Source organism: Neopsephotus bourkii, unplaced genomic scaffold, assembly GCF_033783945.1.
Source record: "Neopsephotus bourkii isolate Nb327-2 ecotype Australia unplaced genomic scaffold, CSIRO-AGI_Nbou_v1 NB_1820, whole genome shotgun sequence".
NCBI classification, from domain to species: domain Eukaryota; kingdom Metazoa; phylum Chordata; class Aves; order Psittaciformes; family Psittacidae; genus Neopsephotus; species Neopsephotus bourkii.
Genome location: NW_026902293.1, coordinates 11,392,526 through 11,415,102, shown reverse-complemented (window position 1 = coordinate 11,415,102; position 22,577 = coordinate 11,392,526). Strand labels below are relative to the sequence as shown.

Genomic DNA, 22,577 nt, shown 5'->3' with positions numbered 1-22,577 from the left:
GGATTCCATCAGGAATGGATCTACACACAATTATTTCCTATTGGACAGAAATCCCTTTTGCCCAGGTTGTACAAGCACTTTCTACAAAGCCTACTACACTTTTTCTGATAGTGCAAATGCCCAGATGGGTGGAACCTGATTTTTTTTATTTTATTCCTTTTTTACCTGGTCTGTACTCCATACTACTGGCAAGTCTTTAATATCCCTTGTACTCTCTGCGTGAGTTAAGATTTCCAGCAAAGTATTTGTGCTTAAAAGAAAAATCATCCTGGACACAAAGCATTTCACTATCTAAATGTTAAACACATTGCATAAAGATTCAGAGAAGGAGCACTAAGATTCTAATATACCATTTCTTGAAAAATTTTCTCAACTCACTGAAAAAACTCACTAGTCTAAATCCATTTAATGTATAATACACCCTTACAGACTTTGCCTTTCTGCTGGTAAAGCTTTCCTATCAAAGGCCTTAAAATACACTTGCAGATAATTTTGCTTACGGGTTACAAGAATCTCCAAGTTGCCTAAGCACACTCTTGAACTATTCTTCCCTCAAAGCATGATGGCTATAAGCTCTTAAGAGCTGCAATTCTTGCACAGCATTTTGAAACCAACAGATAGTATTACAGAGCCCCAAACCAAATAATATACTGTAAGCCGTAATACAGTTGTGTGAGGTGATAAGATAGCAACAGTTACTAGTTCTGCTAGCGTGCAGCTTTTAACTCGTTTTTCTTCCTGTAACATTACTGATTTTTCACTGTCTACCAGTGTTCCCAATGCTTACACTTAAAACATTTCTACCATGAACTAGAATTACTTTCAGTCACAAATTTCTATGATCAGTCCTTCATTCCAGTTCTCTGTGACTTCAAACACCTCCAATATCCCCAGGATTCTGCAGATGATTTGACCATCACAACTTTTACATGGAAGTTTCCTTTCCACTTCTGCACTGAATCTGTGTTCTAGGGCATATCTGCAGACACCCTGAAAACCAGCAATTTGTTTTAGAGCTTAGTCTTGGGGAGACTGGTCCTCCTTCTTCATTGTATTTTTCCCTTACTACTTTCATTACTTCACAATGATCTGAATATGAAGTTTCTTGGAATTGCATTGGTTACCTTGGAAGAGCTTTGGGCAGGAGAACTACCAGCTGATTTCCCTACTAAAATCTTTCGCCTTCTGCCTTATGATTTCTGTTGCTGTTTTCTACTTAACAGATGTACACAGTGTTGCTTTTACTGAATTTAGAGAAAATGCTTTGCAATTGGGTACCTAGCATCTGATTTGAATTTCAGTAAATATGGACATTCCATACATAATATCAGATTGCTTGCTTATTATGGACAAAGAACACTGGAACAGTTGTTTTGAAGGGAGAGTATAATACAATAATTACAGGTATTACACATAATTATGCAGTAAACTCTTGATTGTCATCATCTTATCAATGAGGAGATTAACCAGTACTCCAGATATCAAATAGTGCATGACAGAAAATATGTGGTCTTTAAACAAGGCCTCACTGCCTAGTGCCGATCAAAGCTGCTCCTGTTCTTTACAGGAAATGTATCTGCAGGCTTTTCAAAGTGAATGTACTAAATATGCTTGGGGAGTTAATTTACATATGTTTCATAATAACCTTTTTTTTTTTAATCTGCATTATCCTACTCTCTCATTACTCCACGTAGTTGAAAGCAAATGTACTTGCACTTTTACAAGAGAAGGCATATAGCTGTAATAAGAGACAAAAGAATTGAAACTTGATGTCTACGTTTGTATCATTAGATAGCACTTAGAATAAATTGTTTGACATGCAACTTGAAAGAAGACACGACCTGTAGACATGCTTTCCTCTTAATCCTGTCAGGTGTGAGGCATATATACATCCCGCAAGCACTTGTATACTCTGAACTGGAATATGGGATGCAAAATATTTTGTAGCGCCTCTTTGGTTTGGAGGGACATGATGGGATAATGCACTACTACAAATGATAATACAACATGTTTTCCAATATTTGTGATTTAGAGGCTTTTATCCAGCACCTAGGTGTACTAACAATACAAACTTTATATTTTCACTGTTCCCAATTCAAACTGCATAACCTCCTGAAGCAGCATGCAGGCATTTTTGTGCAGCTACTACCTAAGGTAATTTTATGAGCAACTCTGTACACTTTTCTGCAATAATTATCCAAGCTGCAAAAGAGGTCTCCAAGAAAAACTAAACTCCTGACTTATATATTAAAAATGAACCTAACAGTCACTTAAGCCATTATCATCACTACCAAGCTAACAGCACACACAAAATGTGTACCAACATATTACAGGCACAGTCACATTGTTTTTATATATCACAAAAGTACACAGCTCTGGCTTACAATCACTCCAGCAGCTTAACTTAAAAATAGGGATTGTTTGTGTCTTCTAAATGTACAAGATCGAAGACAATTTCGATAAATGCACATCTGAGACTGAAGAAAATTGAAGCAAGAAGGAAGGCTGGCATTATGCATTTCAAATGCCACCTACTTTCTATTTTTCCAACATTTTACACTTATCCCCACATTAAAATAAATAGACACACCTACACACATACTAATAAAGCTTTTCTTTTTTAATATGAAAAAAAAAGATTAAAGGCCTGGCCCAGCTAGAATTGAATGCATCTAGAAGCTACAGGTCCCAAACTGGTTAACTGCAGAAGGAATAACTTAATATGTACATTAGTCTTAAAGCCAAAAAAAAAAATATACCACCCTCCAAACAGCACTATAGCCACCCATCTGACTGTCCAGCAATGACATGGAGAGTGGGATTGAGTGCACCCTCAGCAAGTCTGCTGATGACACCAAGCTGTGTGGTTCGGTTGATACGCTGGAGGGAAGGAATGCCACCCAGAGGGACCTTGACACGCTTGTGAGGTGGGCTGATGCCAACCTCATGAAGTTTAACCATGACAAGTGCAAGGTCCTACACCTGGGTCGGAGCAATCACAGGCACAGCTACAGGTTGGGCAGAGAAGAGATTCAGAGCAGCCCTGCGGAGAAGGCCTTGGGGGTGTTGGTGGATGAGAAAATGAACATGAGCCAGTAGTGTGCGCTTGCAGCCCAGAAAGCCAACTGTATCCTGGGCTGCATCAAAAGGAGTGTGACCAGCAGGTCGAAGGAGGTGATCCTGCCCCTCTACTCTGCTCTCAGGAGACCTCACTTGGGAGTATTGTGTGCAGTTCTGGTGTCCTCAACATAGCAAGGACATGGATCTGTTGGAACAAGTACAGAGGAGTGCCACAAGGATGACCAGGGAACTGGAGCACCTCCCACATGAAGATAGGCTAAGAAAGTTGGAGCTGTTCAGCCTGGAGAAGAGAAGGCTGCTTGGAGACCTCACAGCAGCCTTCCAGTATTTGAAGGGGACATATAAGGATGCTGGGGATGGACTCTTCATTAGGGACTGTAGTGATAGGACAAGGGGTAATGTTAACGTGGAACCTTCTATGCTCCAGTTTACACCCATTGCCCCTTGTCCTATCACTGGATATCACTGAAAAAAGCCTAGCTCCATCATCCTGACACCCACCCGTTACATATTTGTAAATACTGATGAGGTCACCCCTCAGTTTCCTCCAAGCTAAAGAGACCCAGCTCCTTCAGCCTCTCCTCATAAGGGAGGTGTTCCACTCGCTTAATCATCTTTGTGGCTCTGTGCTGGACTCTTTCAAGCAGTTCCCTGTCCTTCTTGAACTGAGGGGCCCAGAACTGGATGCAATATTCCAGATGCGGCCTAACCAAGGCAGAATAGAGGGGGAGGAGAACATCTCTTGACCTACTAACCACACCCTTTCTAATGCACCTCAGGATGCCATTTGCCTTCTTGGCCACAGGGGCACATTGCTGGCTCATGGTCATCCTCCTATCCACCAGGACCCCCAGGTCCCTTTCCCCTTCACTACTTTCCAGCAGGTCAGTCCCCAACCTGTACTGGTACATGGGGTTGTTCTTCCCCAGATGCAAGACTCTACGCTTGCCCTTGTTGAATTTCATCAAGTTTCTCCCTGTCCAACTCTCCAGCCTGTCCAGGTCTCGCTGAATGACAACACAGCCTTCTGGTGTGTCAGCCATTCATCCCAGTTTAGTGACATCAGCAAACCTGCTGAGAGTACACTCGGTTCCCTCATTCAGGTCGTTGATGAAAATATTAAACAGCACTGGTCCCTGCACCAACCCCTGAGGCACTCCACTAGTCACAGACCTCCAGCTAGATTCTGCACCACTGACTACAACTCTCTGCCTTCTTCCTTCCAACCAGTTCTTGATCCACCTCACTACCTGATCATCAAATGGGTTCAAACTTAAACAGGGTAAGTTTAGATTGGATATAAGGAGGAAATTCTTTCCTGTTAGGGTGGTGAGGCAATGGAATAGGTTGCCCAAGGAGGTTGTGAATGCTCCATCCCTGGCAGTGTTCAAGGCCAGGTTGGATGAGGCCTTGGGTGATATGGTTTAGAGCGAGGTGTCCCTGCCCATGGCAGGGGGGTTGGAACTTGATGATCTTAAGGTCCTTTCCAACCCTAACTATTCTATGATTCTATGACAATGCCCCCCAGAACTTTTGCTGTGGTCTCTGAGAAGTATATGTGCATAAACCTGTCAGCTGCTTATCGACAGTTTGTTCTTTGCCACTATATTGGTTTGCATGGCAAGGTTTTGGTGGCAGGATGCTGCAGGGGTGGCTTCTGTGAGAAGCTGCCAGAGGCTCCCCTTACGTCACACAGGACCAATGCCAGCAGCTCCTAGATGGAACTGTTACTGGCCAAGGCTGAACCCATTAGTGATGGTGGAATAACTAATTTAAGAAGGGGGGAAAAGTTACTGTGCAAGAGCAGTTGCAGCTGGAGAGAGGAGTAGGAATACATGAGAGAACCAGCTCTGCAGGCACCAAGGCCAGTAAAGGAGGAGGGGAGGAGATGCTCCCAGCACCAGAGCGGAGATTCCCCTACATCCCATGGTAAGGCAGGCTGTGCCCCTGCAGCCCATGGAGCAGGTTTGCTGGCAGGACTTGTAACCACAGATGGGATCCACACTGGAGCAGTTCGTGAAGAACCACAGCCTGCGGGAAGGATTCACATTGAAAAGTTCACAAAGGACTGTCTCCTGTGGGAAGACTCTATGCTGGAGCAGAGTAAAAGTGTGAGGAGCCATCTTCCTGAGGAGGAAGGAGCAACAGAGACAAAGTATAACGAACTGACCACAACTGCTATTTCCCTGCACCACTGGGGGGAAAGAGACAGAGAGTATCGGAAGTGAAATTCAGCCTGGGAAGAAGGAAGGGGTGAGGGGAAAGTATTTTAAGATTTGGGTTTATTTCTTATGGCCCTACTCTGATTTGATTTGGCAGTAGATTAAATTCATTTCCCCCAAGTTGAATGTTTTGCCTGTGATGGTTATTGGCAAGTGATCTCTTCTTGTCCTTATCTCAACCGATGAGCTTTTTGCTATATTTTCTCTCCCCTGTCCAGCTGAGGAGACTGACAGAGCAGCTTTGGTGGGAACCAGGCATCCAGCCAGGGTCAACCCACCATAGCCACATTAGTTTTCTTCTGCTACTATTAAAGTGAGCATAAGATGTCTTTCCTAAGAACTGAAAAGAGCTTTCAAATATAGATAAGATGCATGCATTAACCCCCACCCACATAACATGAAAATAATTGCACAGCCATATTACTATTTTTATATCATTTTCCTTTAAGGCCCTTCAGCATACACTGTCCTCCTCCTTCCTGTCAGCTGAGGGTACACAACCAGCTAAAATTTTTGGTAATATCAGAGGTGAAATAAGGTTTACGGTTGCATTAGTATTAATCACCTTAAAAGAAGGACAAAGGATCAGCAGAAAGGGGAAAGAGACAATTTAGCCAGGAACAAAGATCCAAGTAAAACCAGCAACAATGCATTGCTATTGCTCTGTCCTTTGGCAGCTGAAAACAAAATCAGTCTACACAATAACCTTTCAAGCAGATACATGGCTTCTCCTAAAGGTTTCAAACCAGAGAGCTTCCATAAAGGATATTATGAAGAGTTGGGTCTTAATAAAAACTTCCATATACTCAATTTTCCATGAAATTTATCCTCATATGGACCCTACTACTAGGCACTCACTGCAGAATGACTTTTTTTTTCAGTCGTATGTTGTACTTCCAAATAGCCTCCCTTCCCATTTATGACATCTGAGCTTCTTATATTGCAGGCAACCCCTGCTGATCAGAAAAAAGTATTTCTGTTGCAAAATTACATTCGTAATTTTACTTTTAAATAAATATAATAAAAGACCAAGATGTACTCACCAGTTTTGTTTATATCAAGCTCTGATAACTTTAAGGCTAGTTCACTAGAGTTCCCACCCGGAGAGGACACAAGTATGTCATGTAATGCATTTCTTCTACCAGTTCTTCCTGAAGCAATAAAGTCTGCATATGTAGATTCCACATCAGTCATTGCTAACAAATATCCACATAGCAGTACCTGGATCAAAGGAAAAAAAGAGACAGAACTTCTACCACCAGAAAAACACATGACATTATGGAATAGGAATAGAAAACTAAAGGGTTCTCATTGTGCAGTAGACTGGCTAAACAGTAAGCAGCAAAAGATGCCCCAGCCTCAAAATCTGGAGAAATTAGAGAAGAAATAGAGTAGAAAGCAAAAAATGTGTGTGGATTTTTATGCAGCCTGTATTCAACGGTATTTTAAACAACCTCATTTTTCATACTTCATAATGTGCTAGTGAGTTCTTTATAAAAGCAGTGACCTCAGCAACATAATTTCTTTATAGAGCTGTCTCTGCTTTTAATATTAGCTGAGAAGTAGGAGGTAGGTAGGGGGTGGAACAAAGTTCTTTTCTGCACTAAAAGCAGAGCGTAAGGAGTAATAAAGTACAAATTGATAATGCTTTTGCACACAGAACACTGTTCTCGTACACAGGCACAGCTTTGTTTTGTGTATTTTCCTTTCTGTTAGTATGATTAGTTTTGGCATTGTATATAGACCATTTCAGACTCAACTACGTTATTCTGGTGTGGTAGTTGCACCAAAGCAAATGAATGTATTACCATAACATCACTGAAATGAATGGAGACAGGCTAACAGAGCAAGCAGAATAGCTAAATTGTAATGCACCGGTTACAATACAGGACTCTGTAAGCTACATATAAACTTGGAACTTATTTTTACTATAAAAATAAATATTTCTCATGTTTTATCAGAATAACATGATGACATGCATTAATGTAAGATTTGCCAAAGCTACAAGAAAAATCCTTTTTCAGCCTCAGTAAGAAAACTATTTGAAACCCTGCTGGATTCTGCTACAGATCTAACCTGTTCAGGCTTTTTTAAATTTTTCTTAATTTACAGAATTATAACCAGAGACCAAGGGGTGGGGAACCACTTTCTCTTGGTGTTCACATTACTTTTACTCTGGTTGCATTTGCACTCATCTAAGGCTTCCTGCACAAATCTAGACTACCCTGCTTCAAATGTAGCTTCCCTCACGTTTTGTGTTTGGATGAAGTAGAGGAATAAGGGAAACCTTTTCCTAGAGCACTACTCCAAAGAAAAGAATCACTAGTGAACCACAAAACAAAACTAGCATCCCCACAGTTGCACACTTCCTTCATTTCTAAGCAGTAATTGTGTGGTTTTGAATACTGCAGAGAGAGGACGTGGCCGTAAGGGCAGCATTGCAGAGTTGTATGCAGTGAGAGGCTTTAGCTATTATTACTGAAGTTTCACATTTGCATAGACTGTACGATTTTTTTTAATCGGTACCTACTGCTATTGCTGAGCACTGAATAAGCTCCTAAAGTCATCAAAAACACTAACAGCAGCAAGAGATACAGGTTGCTCTAAGAAAAAACAAAACAAAAAAACTATTTCTTTTTATAAACACATTTTTTTCTTGAAAACAGATGCATAAGAAGACAACAGGCAACTCTTCCCCACCTGTACACCTCTCAAATAACTTCACAAACCCTGTCCATTCTTCATCTTCATGCCAGTTCTCCCCTCCCCAACTTCAATTAGCTGTATGAGGATGCACATAATGATGTATCTGAGAAACCAAGAAAAGGGTTCTACACCATATTTTATTTAGTCTAAATACAGCTATACCAAGTATCATTGTATGACTGACAGACTTAAGTTCATTCCTACCAAGCTTTGGTGTCCCATGCCAAATACTGAATGGCTGACAGGATAATTCTATGAACAACCACTACCAACCAGGTAACTTTAAATTCCTTCACACAAACCAAAAAACAACCTACAAAACCTAACAAATACCTAGGGCATGGAAAGAGGTCAGCATCGACTGAAAGCCTGCCTGACACACATAAAATAGCATAGCGCATCTCAATTAACAAATACTGTCATGAGTATGACAGCATGTACATTTCTTCCCATGAAGTGCCCTCTTCTTGAAACTCTGCAAGAATATTGAAGTAAATGAGGAATGAGAAGCCTACCATTTGTTCTTTGCCCAAGGTGAGACATCACAATGCCAACCGTGTAGTAATGAAGCATACAGCTTACAAAGGTGAAGGGAAAGAGCAAGGACAGTCATGATAAGGTAAGAAAATAGCACAGTTTTTCAGACTTATCTGACCTGTTCACTAAAGAATAACATCCAGCAACATCAGAAAATAAAAATTCTTAGTGAAAATTCCATGAGTTACATTTGTTCATGCCTGTTATTGCAACTGGCCTGTAGAAAAGGAAGTGCAAAACCTCAAAAAAAAATATAAAATCAATGTATAGGCTTGGATTTTTTCATTACTGCAGCACCGGCCCAAAGTTGTCATAGCTATCATACCTGTAAAGACATTAGTTCCTTCACAGCTCAGAAAAAAAAATGCCAGAGAAGAATATTCTTTTGCTACTTTGGAGGCTGAATATTGGCACATCAGGAACCAAATAAGCAGAGAGGACTACGGCTGAGGTAGGACAAACTGTAAGGCCATGAGGCTGGCAAAGTAAGCAACGCTGTGCTCTGTGAGCAACTCCCTGGACTATACAGGCTGCACTTGCACAGAATACCCTTCTGTAAGATTATACTGTTCTTGAAACATTCCATAACACATGGAGAAAACACCAGGGAAATCTCAAGCTTATTTAATTTTAGCTATGAAACAATCTGCAAAGCCATAGGAAAATGTGCTTGCGGAGAACTTTATTTTAAATCTTCATTTTCTATAGGCTAAATATGGCATTACTGTAACAACAATCTGATCAAAAAAAGAATGTTACCAAACATACATTTTTTAACACTTCCAAGTCTTCCCGTCTGTGTCTTCTTCTAAATATCAAACACCATTCTATTTTGTATTGGCATTATCTTCAGACATTACTGCATAAATATGGAACTTCACTGATATCACCCAAGAGCTCCCCTTCCAGTGAATGGCTCAGTGCCCAGCAGTCTGTACTTATTCACTGAACCAGTCATTAAGGAATTACCATTCACTCAAAAACCTTATTTTTTTCCCTTCAGTCCCTCTGGAAGGAATGTAATTCCCTAATAATCCTGTGAAACATAATTTGAATTGCTTAACTAATTCCATTAACAGATATTCCTGTGTTAAGAACTGAGGTCACAGTCTCTCTAGTTCTACTAAATCATTTTATTTAGTTACTTTTTAAGTTGCAAAACCAGCATTATGTGCAAAACTCTGCTATATGGTATTCATCTAAAACAAGAAAGCTGCAAACCTCACTGTTCCTGCCAACTGAACCAGCAAAGCAGTTCTGTGAGCATAAAGACCAATGAAACCTGCTGCTGGAGGATTGGATTCCTTGGTAACTGATCAGATACTATCCCCTCTTATGTCTCTCCCAGCTGTGCTTTGTCTTCCTCCCCCGCATAGAGTCAACTGAGCCTGGTAATGAGTAGAGTTTGCAATATAGGTCTGGGAATTTTCATATGGCATCTTTCCTTTCCTCAGCTTCTTAGTTTCATAACTACTAGAAATGTAGGGGTATCAGACTTCCACATCTTTTGCCTCCTAACTTCTTCCTCCCAAAGAAAGCTGTGCTGAAAATTATTGGAAAGCATTTAAAGAATTATGAAGGATGAGTAAGGTAGGTAGGCATGGTTGCTATCTTACATTTTAGCCAGACATCTCTGAATTATTAATGAATATTCTCGATAACATACTGCTACACCTGCATAAGGCCTACTTCTATATCCTATGCAAATTAATAGACTTTACAGGTAAGCATTATATGGAGTAGAATTAATATCCAGAGAATGCAGGAGAAGAAAAGAGGGATGACAAGAACCATGTAATTTATTATGTACAGATTGAATCAGTATTTGTGCTTTCAGAAAGTTCCCAGGATGCTTCTTGATCTCCACAATGTAATTTCTGCGCTAGATTTCCTATTTCCATGCTATATATAACAAATCATAACCCCAAGTTTCTGAACTGTCAAATTTCTACAGCTGTTTTCCTCCTTCTATGTACTTCGGTTGTATTGAAAGTACTCTTAAAATAAACCCCTAAAAAGTTTGTGATGACTTCACAAATGAAAACCCAGTTTGACTGTGTTCCATAATCATTCAGTGAATCCAGGTGTTACAGTGCCATTGTCCTTGTGAGTCTGGAAGTGGGAGTACAGAAGTTATGTTGGTATACCAGCATGAATTAAAAGTACGTGCTGTTTAAGGGACTGTTTAGCCTGTTTAAGGGACTAGCTACTTAAAAGAAACCCAAACGCCTTTAAAGTACCCTTATTAATTGGTATTTATCATTTTAAAAGGAAGACAGAATAAGAACGGGCCCTGGACACATGACTTGTCTATGGGATTTGGCTTATGTTGCTGGCACAGGAGAGCTGCCATTTCCTTGGTAACCTGCAGTGTAAGACGAAGAGATACTACCCCTCAACATCTACTCCCCCTCTTCTCCATATATGCTTAATGGTGGCACTGAATACAGATTTTTTTTAAATAAAACTCTCCCAGGCTTTGGCTGCTAAACGCTGTATCACGATCAGCACATTATTTAAATATAATTACCTATATTCAGCTTTCATAAGGGAAGGAAAAAAAAAAAAAAAGAACTTGTCATTTAATAACATGTCTGTTTTAGAGAAGGTGTGCAATTATGCTTTTAAAATAAACTTGTGTTGCAAGTGTAGCCTTGGCTTAGAGACAGGGCTCTTTCCAGTGAGGCAACAGCTCAGTTCCACAGCAGCCTGTTCCTAGATTCCTACCTCATGCATGCATAGTCTGCTATGTTGAAAGCAGAAACATAGGAACAATTTAACAAAGGGGTATTTTTCCACAGGAAATGGTATCTGTTGTGCTTTATAACAGTACTGCTTTTTCACAGACACAGATTAGAAGAAAATAGCATTAACTCTTGAAAACCAGTTAAAGGAAATATAAATGTCCATGCCAACCATTGAGCTGGACAGTATTTTAACCTGCACTTTGAAAATCCCTTATGTAGTTTTGTCCGCCTGATGTTTCTGAAGTGATCGCTTCTATAAAATAGCAATATAGAACAGGTTACTTACCTTTTTGACAGTTAATGTATTTGTTTTCTGTAAATCTAGTATGTGCAGTACTCCTAGTACTAATAAGATTTTAATGGAAATTAGTAGCCAATTCAACTGCTTAAAAAACCAAAACAGAACAAAATGAGCATCTGAGATTTATTCTTTTTTAATTAGAAAAAAAATTAAGAAGCTGTTTTAAATTGCATTTAAAAAGCACTATGAAGTTGGATCTCCTTCAGCTTATAGCCTGTACAAAGAGGTCATTTGCTAAGACAGGTTTTCCTTTTGCATTATCTAAATTATATTTTACCTAAAGAGATCTACAGAACTAAAAGCCAAGTAGTTAAATTGTCACTGTGTCCTTGCTCAGGCAAATTCCATTACGCCCATGACCATGAGGATTTGGTTTCTCATCTATAACTTAATTTCAGTTCACAAATTCAGTTTTGCCTTCCACTATGGCATACAAATGGACAGTGACATAACACCAGTAAAACAAACAAACAAACAAACAAACCCAACCAACCAAAAAAAAAAACCACCACCAAACTACCTAACACCCCTCCCCCCCAGTCAATGAGAAACTTTGGCTCTTTGAAAAGATACAACACAGAAGTAGTCATTCCTACTGATCACTAGTGAGATTACTGGCAGTAATTATGAACACTAAGTGTTTTGATATTTTGAAACGAATACCGGGAGGAAACAAATCACAACATTTAAGTATCCACATGGACACTCTATGTTAGGCAATGGAAGAAAGTGAACTATCATCTACCATCTCTAGTCACTGCTCGACCTAAAAAGAATGGCAAACAAAATGTGCTTTCAAAGAGGCATCTATTGCTGTGTGACCTTTCCAGCTGCAGTAGGTGAACAGACCTCTTGGCTTCTGAAAGGAAGAAGGAAGTTAAAGCATCACTTTTCTGGATGCTCCAATACTCTCTATGAACAAATAAATCCATTGCTATAGCACGTCATAACCATAATGATGGATTAGGCCCTCAAGCAAGATGGAAGCTATCAAGCTTCTCATGTGACACACAACTAGCAGTCCTGCTGAGCATTCCCACATCCCTCTAAGTTGTGGGGAGGTTGATGTCACAGGTTTCTGGGAAGATAGAGGCAGGTATGGAGCACTGCAGTTTATTTGTTTAGAAAGTTATGATGCTCTAACCCAAAGAGCAGGGTTTACACAATACTGAACAAGTACGATGTTTTGTTCAAAAGGGATGGCTTCAGCCTTTGGGGAAAGTCTGTCCACTGGGACCTCTATAAGGCAATCCAGCAGCACATCTCTTCAAGCAGAGAGATTTCAGAGAGGTAAGCCCGCAGAAGAGTATCAAGACACAAAATACACCTCTTGACAGGAAAGAGGAATTCTCCCTCAACTGCTGGGTTACTGGAAAGGCACAGTCTATTGAGGACTCACAACAGACCAACAGCTTAGGAATGCTTTATGCAAAGAGAAAAGACTTTCTGTAGAAATGTAAAGTAGATGTCTGCTTAGCATCAGGATGTTTAAAAGGTGAAGTTGTGTAGGCTTTGCTCATGAAGCCTCTTTGTATCTTTCTAACCCTGCCCTTAATTCAGGACTCATGCTATAAGCAAGTTCATTCTCTCAGGTGCTTCCATCAACACGTACCAGCCTGCACAGCCAGTGCTTTAAAGGTATTTATCAACACAATACTCATTAGAAAACATAGCTGAGTCTCTCATATCTATTCTTTATAGAACTAATGAGCGCTATAGAGGCTGTTTTTGTAACAATGTCTCCTCTATTCACTGCTACATACACTACCATTTATATGGCTTTCTGTGGGACAAAAAAAACCCAAAACACTTAACAGGAATAAGCAGCCTACAAGTGTTTTGGGCCAAACTGTTAGGAGCCACTGTAATCCTTACAGACAACTTTTAGCTGAAAAAAACTGGGCATTACACATTTAGCCAATTTGTGACTGAAGGTCTGACAGCAAAACAGTTCCCTGAATTACTTGCAGACTAGTATGAACCATGTAAACAATCAGTGGTACAAAGGCAATCATGTGGAAACCACTCAGATAAAGGGTTTTCTACCAAGCATATCTCCAATTTTTGACAGAAGATTAATGCTATGAAAGGGGGCACGAATGAGATTCACACCTGTGTATACATACATAGGGTAGTACCTGTAAGAGGTGATTCATCTGATCCATATTGAGCATTAATTATAGAATGAATGCAACCAGCACCTTCCAACGTGCTTACCTCTTCCTACTGAACTGAAAAACACCCCAACCATCTAGAGGGTGAGCAGAGATCTTTATTACACATGCATTAATTTAGGTGACAGCCTACTCCAGATGACCTAAAAGGATTCTGGTCCATTACATTCTTAAATTTAGCATATATAAAATACTTATCCACCAAAGATCTCTTCCCCACAATGTCTTTTCTCCCCCCAGTAAAGTATCACTTTACTGGTACTAATGCTTTTGAGGTCAAAGCAAAAAAAAAAAAAAAAAAAAAAAATCCAAGTCCAAAACAAAAAAAACCAACCCAAAACAAAAAAAGACTTCATTTTCATGAAAAGTGAAACAAGAAATGCACACAGACAGTATGCAGTACATTGCTGGATACCTTCCAGTTAAATGGGAACAGTAGTGTGTCTTAAGAAATAGTTCCACGGTGCAAGGCAACCGCCATTCATTTATAAGCACTGAAATACTCACATGGACTATAGATTTGAAAAGCTAAACATCCCTAAGTAATTAATTTTAGTTGCTGCAACTCCTGACAGTGAACCATGAAACTAACATCAAGATTCATGATCTTTAGCTAGTTACAAGCCAAGAAATTTAGACCATCTCTTCCATATTAATATATACCAAATCTGATAAAATACATCACTTTGTTATGCTAGGATAAGAACTAATGTGAGCCTTGTTCTTCATCATTTTAAAATGTCAGTAAAGGTAATGGTTATCAAGAAGGTTATTAGCCAGCAGCAAAGATTTATTCATGTATGTGCTGGGGTGGGGGAACATAACAGAATACCAAAACCACAGTAGGGGTGTTAAGATTCAGATTTCATGTGGGGAGACATCATTCAAAAGGGTACTCTATCTGGAGTACAAGACCTGCAAGAAAAAAATCAGATGGAGATGGGGAGGAAGCAGCAATCTCCTTAGAGAACTCAGAGTTCAGTTACAGAAGCCAGTTAAGCCTGTACTTCTAATGGGAGATACTGTCTACTGTAGTGGAACCCTCTAGCTGCTCTAACAAGAGGTACCCAGTGGGCTAACACAACCCAGGGACTCCACAAAGGGCCAGTGATTTGAACAAGTTTGGCTCACTGAAAAGACATTTTATGGGAAAGATGGGAAAGCCTAGGACATCTTACAGTGTAAAGATTAAACCTGATCATGTGCTTAACAATATTATATACTAATTCTTCATATGGCATCTTTGTATTTACTAGTCACTAAAAAGGCTGCTATAACATTGTAGAGCCTATTTACTAAGAAAGCAGATATCCTCCTAGAGGACTTAATCTTAACTATTTTAATTTTCCGTCCTTGGAACACAGCATTTCCACTGGTTATTGCTGAACCAAGAACAGAATTATGGTGCATACTTTGTTTCCAGGCAATACTCATATCATACCCATATTCCTCTGAAACTGCAATGCATGAGGTTGTCTTAAAGACCTTTCCTCTTAACTCAGTGCAAGAGATTTGGCTTAATAGTTATCCTTCCTATTACACTGCTCAAATTCCCAAACTAACTAAAGTTTTCATTTTGCAATGTTCAGCATTCTGACAATTTGATATGTTTACAGCATCTTCAACAGCAGTTTGTAGGTAACAAAAGCATTTCAAAGGGAAAGCATGAAGTCAGAACATCAAAAAGGAAATGTCTAGGTAACAGTATCATTGCAGCACTTAAAACTTGTATGTTAGCCTGTGTGGACAGGAAGATGCAGCAGCATTTTCCGAAGATTTCTTCCAGACCTACTTGTTACCATTCTTCAGCGTTTCAGTATAATGTGTATTCTAGCTATCAAGTATTCAGCATACCTAAATGCTCCACATTTTAGCTATCCTTAAACTGTTAGCATTTAAAAAAAAAAACATCCCTTTCCAAGCCCCCTTCCTCAAACCTTTAATACACTTTATGTTACTAGACAGATGCACCATTTGTTGTATTACATGGCTTTTCAGCAATTTCTGGTGGAACAGCTTTAGCTGTCTGCATGTGACTACCTTTTAAAAATCACGCAGTCATGACTCATCATGAAAGTACATCTCGCAGCACCCAGAACAGAAGAGCTTGAGATTATTACCGTTTCTTCTTGGGCAGTGGCAAAAGCAGTACTGGAAGGGATTTGCCTTTTTTTGATAGCAAGATCACACACAACTGTATGTTACCAAGTATTAAATATTGGTTCCTATATTTGCTTTTAATAATCAATTACCTCTTGCAAAACCAGAGCTGCTATAGTATAATATGCTTCTGTTAAAATGTCACACTTCACATGCAAGCTTGGAGTTTGCCAAGAAAACACCCAATGACACAATATTTTTCAGTACCTGCTAAGATGAATACCACCGGGCCAGACTGGAGCCAAATGAACATAAGACAAGCAGCATTTTAATAATGTAAATATTTGAACCTCTTTGTGCCACAATATATTAATAAGTATTTAATTCAAGGTGTATTGGGTCAACTTTTTGGCTAGTCAATAATAACTTTTTCTCTCCTGTGGCAGTCATTGGCAGTCATTTAACATATTCTTTACGTTTGAATTAGTTTTTTCAGCCACGAGACATTCTGCCTTTTAATTACTATCTAGAAGCTTAAAAAAAAAGAAAAAAAAAAGTAGCACAATCTGGCTGACAGAATTTCAGGTTTTGTACCTTAAAAGCAGTTCAATTTAATACACTACAGACAATAAAATCACATTTCATATTGCATATGATTTTATTTTGTTAGTCTCAGCCTTACATTTTTCAAGGTTTCCATTATTTTTGCATTCGGTTCCCATGTGTACACTGACTACTTTAGAGTCTAAGGACTGCCTGGCTCTGTTGCTATGCAACAGCATAGCCTACTTAAGGATTCCTGAAATAATTGTCTCAGATGGGCTTTTTTTTAGACTTGTTTCCAGCAGGAATACTTTACTGTTTCTTTATAATGGACTGCTGACATTATTACCACAATATTAGACAGTGGTCACCTGGGAAGTTTTGGTATCTACCTAAGATGACAAAAAACAATGCCACTGCTTGCAAAATCCAGAACATAACGCCTGCATTAGCACAGGGAAGTAAATATGTCTAATATTGCTGTAGGTTTGCCAGATGTTCTGCAGGTGTATGAGAGCTACATATTTATAAGGGGGGGGACACACATCTTGTTTGCTGTTTATTTCATTCAAGGGGAAAAAAGTTACCTTTTTAATGTAGAATATGCCACCAGTGAGGAAAAAAAATAAACCCTGTTTATATGAGGTCTATTATAAATTTAACTAGCTCACCATAAGGAACATATATGCAAATATTCCACGTTGCAATTCATTATAAAATAAGCTGATTTAAGACAAGGTTGCACATTTTTTAAATCACAGTATAGGTACCATGAGCCAGGGCTGCATTTGCTTTTCAAGGTTCCTTCAAGCAGCCCTTGAGATACTGTCTTCTATAACATTCAATCTTTCCAGCCTCAAACAGCATTTTTCTTGTTACAGCCTTATAGTGTAAGAGTGGACATATGTGCTTTGTTTCCTTAATGCTGGATTCTTCAGGAATCCTTTCTGCAACAGTATGTGGAGCAATATAAACATAGTGCTCTTATTAAAGCATCAATCAGCTCTAGGGGGTCAAATTCCTTACTATGTACCAGGCTAAAGGATCAAACGAGGGATCTCTAATAGTACAAAAGAGATTTTAATGAAAGAAAATATTTTACCTCCTATTCTTTTCTTTAGCATGCTCAGGGGCAGTTGTGTCTATGGAGAACTGTGTACCAGTCCAGAATTGAGGTAGAGAGAAGAAGGATGTTTCCCAGACCCAGAGAAAATAGGAACAGGGTTTAAATTGAGGCCCTTGCAGAGGCAAGTCTACCTGCAGTCTTTTAAAGGAAGAGAGCAGCATTTCCATAACGTTTGCAAGATTCTATGTCTTAAAGATTACTTTTTCATAAACAGAATAGATTGTGGTAGGCACAGGAATGGGCTTCTCAAAAACAAATACATGAAGTGGTCTAAAGGAGCAGCTTTCCATATACATGTAGCCACATGCACACATAGTAGCCAAGCTGCCCAGGAATATGATTCAGCATGGTTTAGTGAGTGTTAATCTCCCAGAATCAAGTATTTCAAGTCTCTGTTCTTTAAAACCACATAAAAAGTACAGCTCAAACTCAAATCAGTATAAATACTGTTTTGAAAGCAAAGAGGTCAAGACCTAAAGGAGATCCTTCTGAACAGTGCTGCTCTTCATGGTATGTCAACAGCCTGAAATCTGAAAATGTTGCATGATCTGCTGGAGGAGATAAAAGCATTAATAAGGAAATCTTTTATAATGGGAAAAATCCTTTAGTATGCTCAGTTTGCATTTTACACCTGGTAAGACTTGAAAGACAGGTCAAATATTTTCTAACATAAAAACATGAGAAGAAATCCTCACACTTGCCACGTTAAGATTGAAGAGGAGAACCTTACTCAGGTCTTTTGCATGTCCATGTTTAAAAAAAGAAACTAATTAAGCAAAGAGGAATAAAGCAAAACCAAACAACAACCCTTGTTCCTAATAATCCTTTGGGACATAGGATCATTTTGAACACGTTGGACTGTAAAACCTGCACTTGAGAGAGCTGTCCCTAATGCTGACAAGTTTCCATGTCCTGAAATTACAGAATGGTTTGCACATACTAATATTAGCAATTTTGCTACTTTACACAATTTATCCCTGACACACAGATCTAAATGCATTTCTAGATGGAAACCCAGGTACCCTGACAAATATGATACAAAATATGATGACAAATAGGATACAAAAACGAAGGAAGATAGAAGCTCTGCACACCACTACTTAATCAGAGCTCGTTACAGCTTTGAATCCGAGGGTCAAATATTACTTTTGATCTTGATTTCAAGCCAAACTGAAGCTCAAATACTTAATTCCTATCCTTCTAATGTCCTAGTTCTTCATCTAAAAGAAGAAAGAAATATTTTCTAGATGTAAGCATAAACACACAGGTATAAGCAGAAACAGAAGAATGTACAGAAACCCTTACTACTGCACAAAGTGCCTGAATTAATGTTAAGACTACATGAGTACTTCCATACTTGACTTGGATAGCTTACCTGACCCTTCAGAGGCCACATGAAGCACAGAATCTCTTTTTTTTTTTTCCCCTACCTGCTGGTGTATTGTGGATAATGAAGTACCAGCTGTCTGCTTACAGAAAGAATGCATCTGTGGGCAGAGTATGTCCTGAGACTTCCAATTCTAAAATCCTGGCAAAGGTACAAACCCCTCAAGAATACAAACCACCCACAAAAGCGAGTCTTCTGGATACCATTTTTTTTTTTTTACCATAACAGGCACACTGCAGGTATAACCTCAGAGAAAGGTATCTATATGAAAGGTGTTGCTCTAAGTTTTAAGCAACAGAAAAAAAAACACACATGCATCTTGGTCACTACAAAAGTGCCTTGTTCAAGTAGAAAAATAAACTTCAGAGATTAAGGAGAGGAATTAATAGAGAACCAATGAAAAGGAGACAGATATATAGGCAAATCATGGTAAGAAAGCGCATAAAAATCTGGCTGCCAGATGCCCACCCAGCTGTGCTCTCCTTCCCCCTCAATAAGGGAGGAGGAGAAAATAAGGTGAATGTGGGTTGATACGGAGACAGGGAGATCTGTTACCACTGGCAAAATTGACTTGGGGAAAAATCATTTACTGCCAATTAAATTATGCTTGGATAGTGAGAAACAAAGAATTGTTTCAAATCCCACCTCTCCCCTCCACCTTTTTTTTCCAGACTCAGCTTCACTCCTTCAGTTCCCAGATGCTGTACCTCCAACACCACACAGGAGCTCAAGGGGATGGGAAGATGCAATTAGGTCAGTCCATAACAGATCCTCTCTGCTACACCTTCCTCCTCACACTTTGGTCTTTTCCATGCGCTTTTCCCACAGGTTCCAGCATAGGCTCCCTAGGCTGCAACTCTTTTAGGAACTATCAAGCTACTCCAGTGTTGCACATACTGGCAGGCAAATACCTGCTCCACTGTAGTCTCCTCCACAAGCAATCTCTTCTCCAGTGCCTAGAGCACCACCTCCTCTTTCTTCCTCCTCCTTCAACCTTTGTGTTCCCTCTGCTGTTTCCCACTCTTTTTTTCCTCCTCTACTTGTGTGGCTGTTTTCTCTTCCTCCTCCTCCTTCCCTTCCCCCTTTCTTAAAGATGTTTCCCCAGAGGCACCACCATCCTGACTGAGGGGCTTGCCTTACCCTGCAGTAGGGCTGTGGAGCCAACTGGAACTGGCTGTGCCCAACATGGGGCAGCCCCGGCTTCTTCTCAAAGAGGCCACCCTGCACCCACCTCACTTCCAACATCGGAACACCAATACCCAGTATAATGACCAATAAAATTCATATTTATCCAAGATATTAATTGGATATAAATGACCACAAGTGTAATTTTGAGTGTCTCCTTTAAGTTTCAGTACTTGCTGAAATGGCCCCTCTGTTACTTTCTTTCACTAAAGACTGGTAATTCACAGTCACATGATGATCTCATCCATCACACATTCCCTACACCTTACAGCTGATATGAAGCAGTCTCTTTCCAGCCAAAGGCTCTGTACATGTACATTAATACCACGAGAGAGAGAGATAATAAGACTATTCTCTACTCACCAATTGACCATCACAGACCAAGAAAATCTCAGCATTATCCAAGATCATGATCACTGTAACCATGACTTCTACAGACATCACAAGCCATGTGTTCCCCCCCCCGGCCAAGACAGAAGCTCTTGTTTTAGATGAGTGGGCAAGGAATCTTTTCTGTTATTTTAAATACCTTAAACATGAAATTAGCTTTGAAATTTTTAGGTTTCTGTAGCAAGGTAGGTAGAGGAGGAGTATATAGCAGCTTTTCAAGCCCATAGGCTACTTTAGAGGAAGTGTTCACTATAGAAAAAAAAAATAATAAAAAATTGCAAGTTTTTTTCAAGATCACACCACAGTATTCAGTGGAGTTAACGTCTCTTGGAAGAGCAGGAAGTGCCAAGCACGGAAGCACACTGCAAGAGCTGACATGTCTGCTTGTGGGTTTACTCCCAAGAATCCACAAGAACAATTGGCAAAAAGAAGATACTTGCCCATATGCAAGTAACATGCCAAGTTTAGGTGAATGAACACAGTATGTAAACACTCATATTTCCACTTTCAGGTGACATGAAATACTAAAAGGGCTTCATGCTTCAGGAATTAGTAAGAACCAACCTTTTAAAAAGTATCTTGGGATGAACAGTGAAAGAAATTAGCAAACCCAAGCCTCTTATCCCTTCTGACTTAATGTGATGTTGAAATATAGGACCCCAGTCATGAAATCTGAAGATATAGTACAAACTTTAAGACCAGAAGTTGATAAAAACACACTTTTATTTCAGCAAAGTCAGACGTTCACCCATACTGTAAAAAACAAAGGGTAAAAAGAAAAAAAAGAAAAAGATAGGAGAGGGAGGAGACAAAGACCTTTTTCTTTCTGCTAGCAAGCAATTAATGCCCACATTTTCTAACATGACTATTAACACTGAATTAAACATGTACATCATAGGCAACCTTTAGGTAAGTAGGTTTTAACTCTTAGTGTAAGATCTTTGAGAATTGCCACCTCAAGCACTGAAAATGATCCTTTCAAGCCTTCCTTTGAATGAAATATTACACTGCTACTGCGTACCTTATACCTACCTCCTCCTCATGGTCGACCAGAAACAGCACCAGTATTTTCAAACAACTAGTACTGATACTTGCATAACAGATAACATTCCATATTTATTTTTATTATAGACTCCACAGAAATCAAAACTGACCTAAAAGACAAGATTCAAGCTTCATTTCAGAAAAGACAAGCTTCAGAGAAGACAAGCTTCATTTCAGAAAAGCTTTTCAGAACAGTCTGAGTGAAATATCCAGATGAGAGAGATCCTAACTATAACCTGGCTCAGCCTCAGTGTCTTTTGGTTTTAAATCTTTCTAAAATGCTCTGCCTCCCTCTAAGCAGTTTGCTTGTTAACCCTTTGCTAGCAATACCTTTAAATATGATTTTCAGAATCAAGCAGTATTTTCCAATTTCATATTTTGTTACTCTTTTCACTCACTCCCCTACAAGAATTATTCCAGTAGTAATACCAAATATTAAAACAAGTCAAAATTTTAAATATTTCATTCTATGCTGTGGAAGGAAGTTAACACGATTCCAGCCAAACCCAGGACATTCTATTATTAATTATTAAATATAAACTTTTAAAAAGTTTAAACTGCGAAACAAAAAGGAAAAATAAAGAGTAAGTCAAGAATCAGAAAGCTAATTTAAATAGAAAACTATCTGCCCATAGCTGACCATTGGATGAAGGCTTACACAGCTGGGCCCTGCATTTGTGTGCGAAGCACTGCTGAATCCACGTATTGACATGCATCCCCTCCTTTTCACAAAACTACTCTGCATGACGTCATTACTGCAATAACGCACTTGCATTCAGACAAAGTGATCTACATGTGCTAAGATTTTTTAAGGGAAATCACTACAAATCTTTTAGACACTTGACTTGTCTGCCAACTGAGGCAAACTTATCTGTAAAGTCAACAGGAATGTCACTATTTACCCGAAACATGCATCACATAACATGTGATGATTCTTAGGAACATTAAAGTAATTTTAAGTAAACCATAAGTCTTGTTTGGTATATCTCGGTACACCATTTAAGGGACTACCAATGCTAATGAGTTCAATACAG

At 39.3% G+C, this 22,577-nt stretch overlaps 1 protein-coding gene across 2 annotated transcripts in view; it reads right to left on the bottom strand.

Moving 5' to 3' along the window:
• Positions 1-22,577, bottom strand: part of PKIA (cAMP-dependent protein kinase inhibitor alpha) — a 47,915-nt gene that overhangs the window by 3,814 nt on the left and 21,524 nt on the right. For both annotated transcript variants that reach the window (XM_061342917.1, XM_061342918.1), the window contains exon 2: positions 6,347-6,524. In XM_061342917.1, coding sequence (XP_061198901.1) covers positions 6,347-6,497 — 151 coding nt within the window. In that variant the 5' untranslated portion in view covers positions 6,498-6,524. The remainder of the gene's footprint in view (positions 1-6,346; positions 6,525-22,577) is intronic.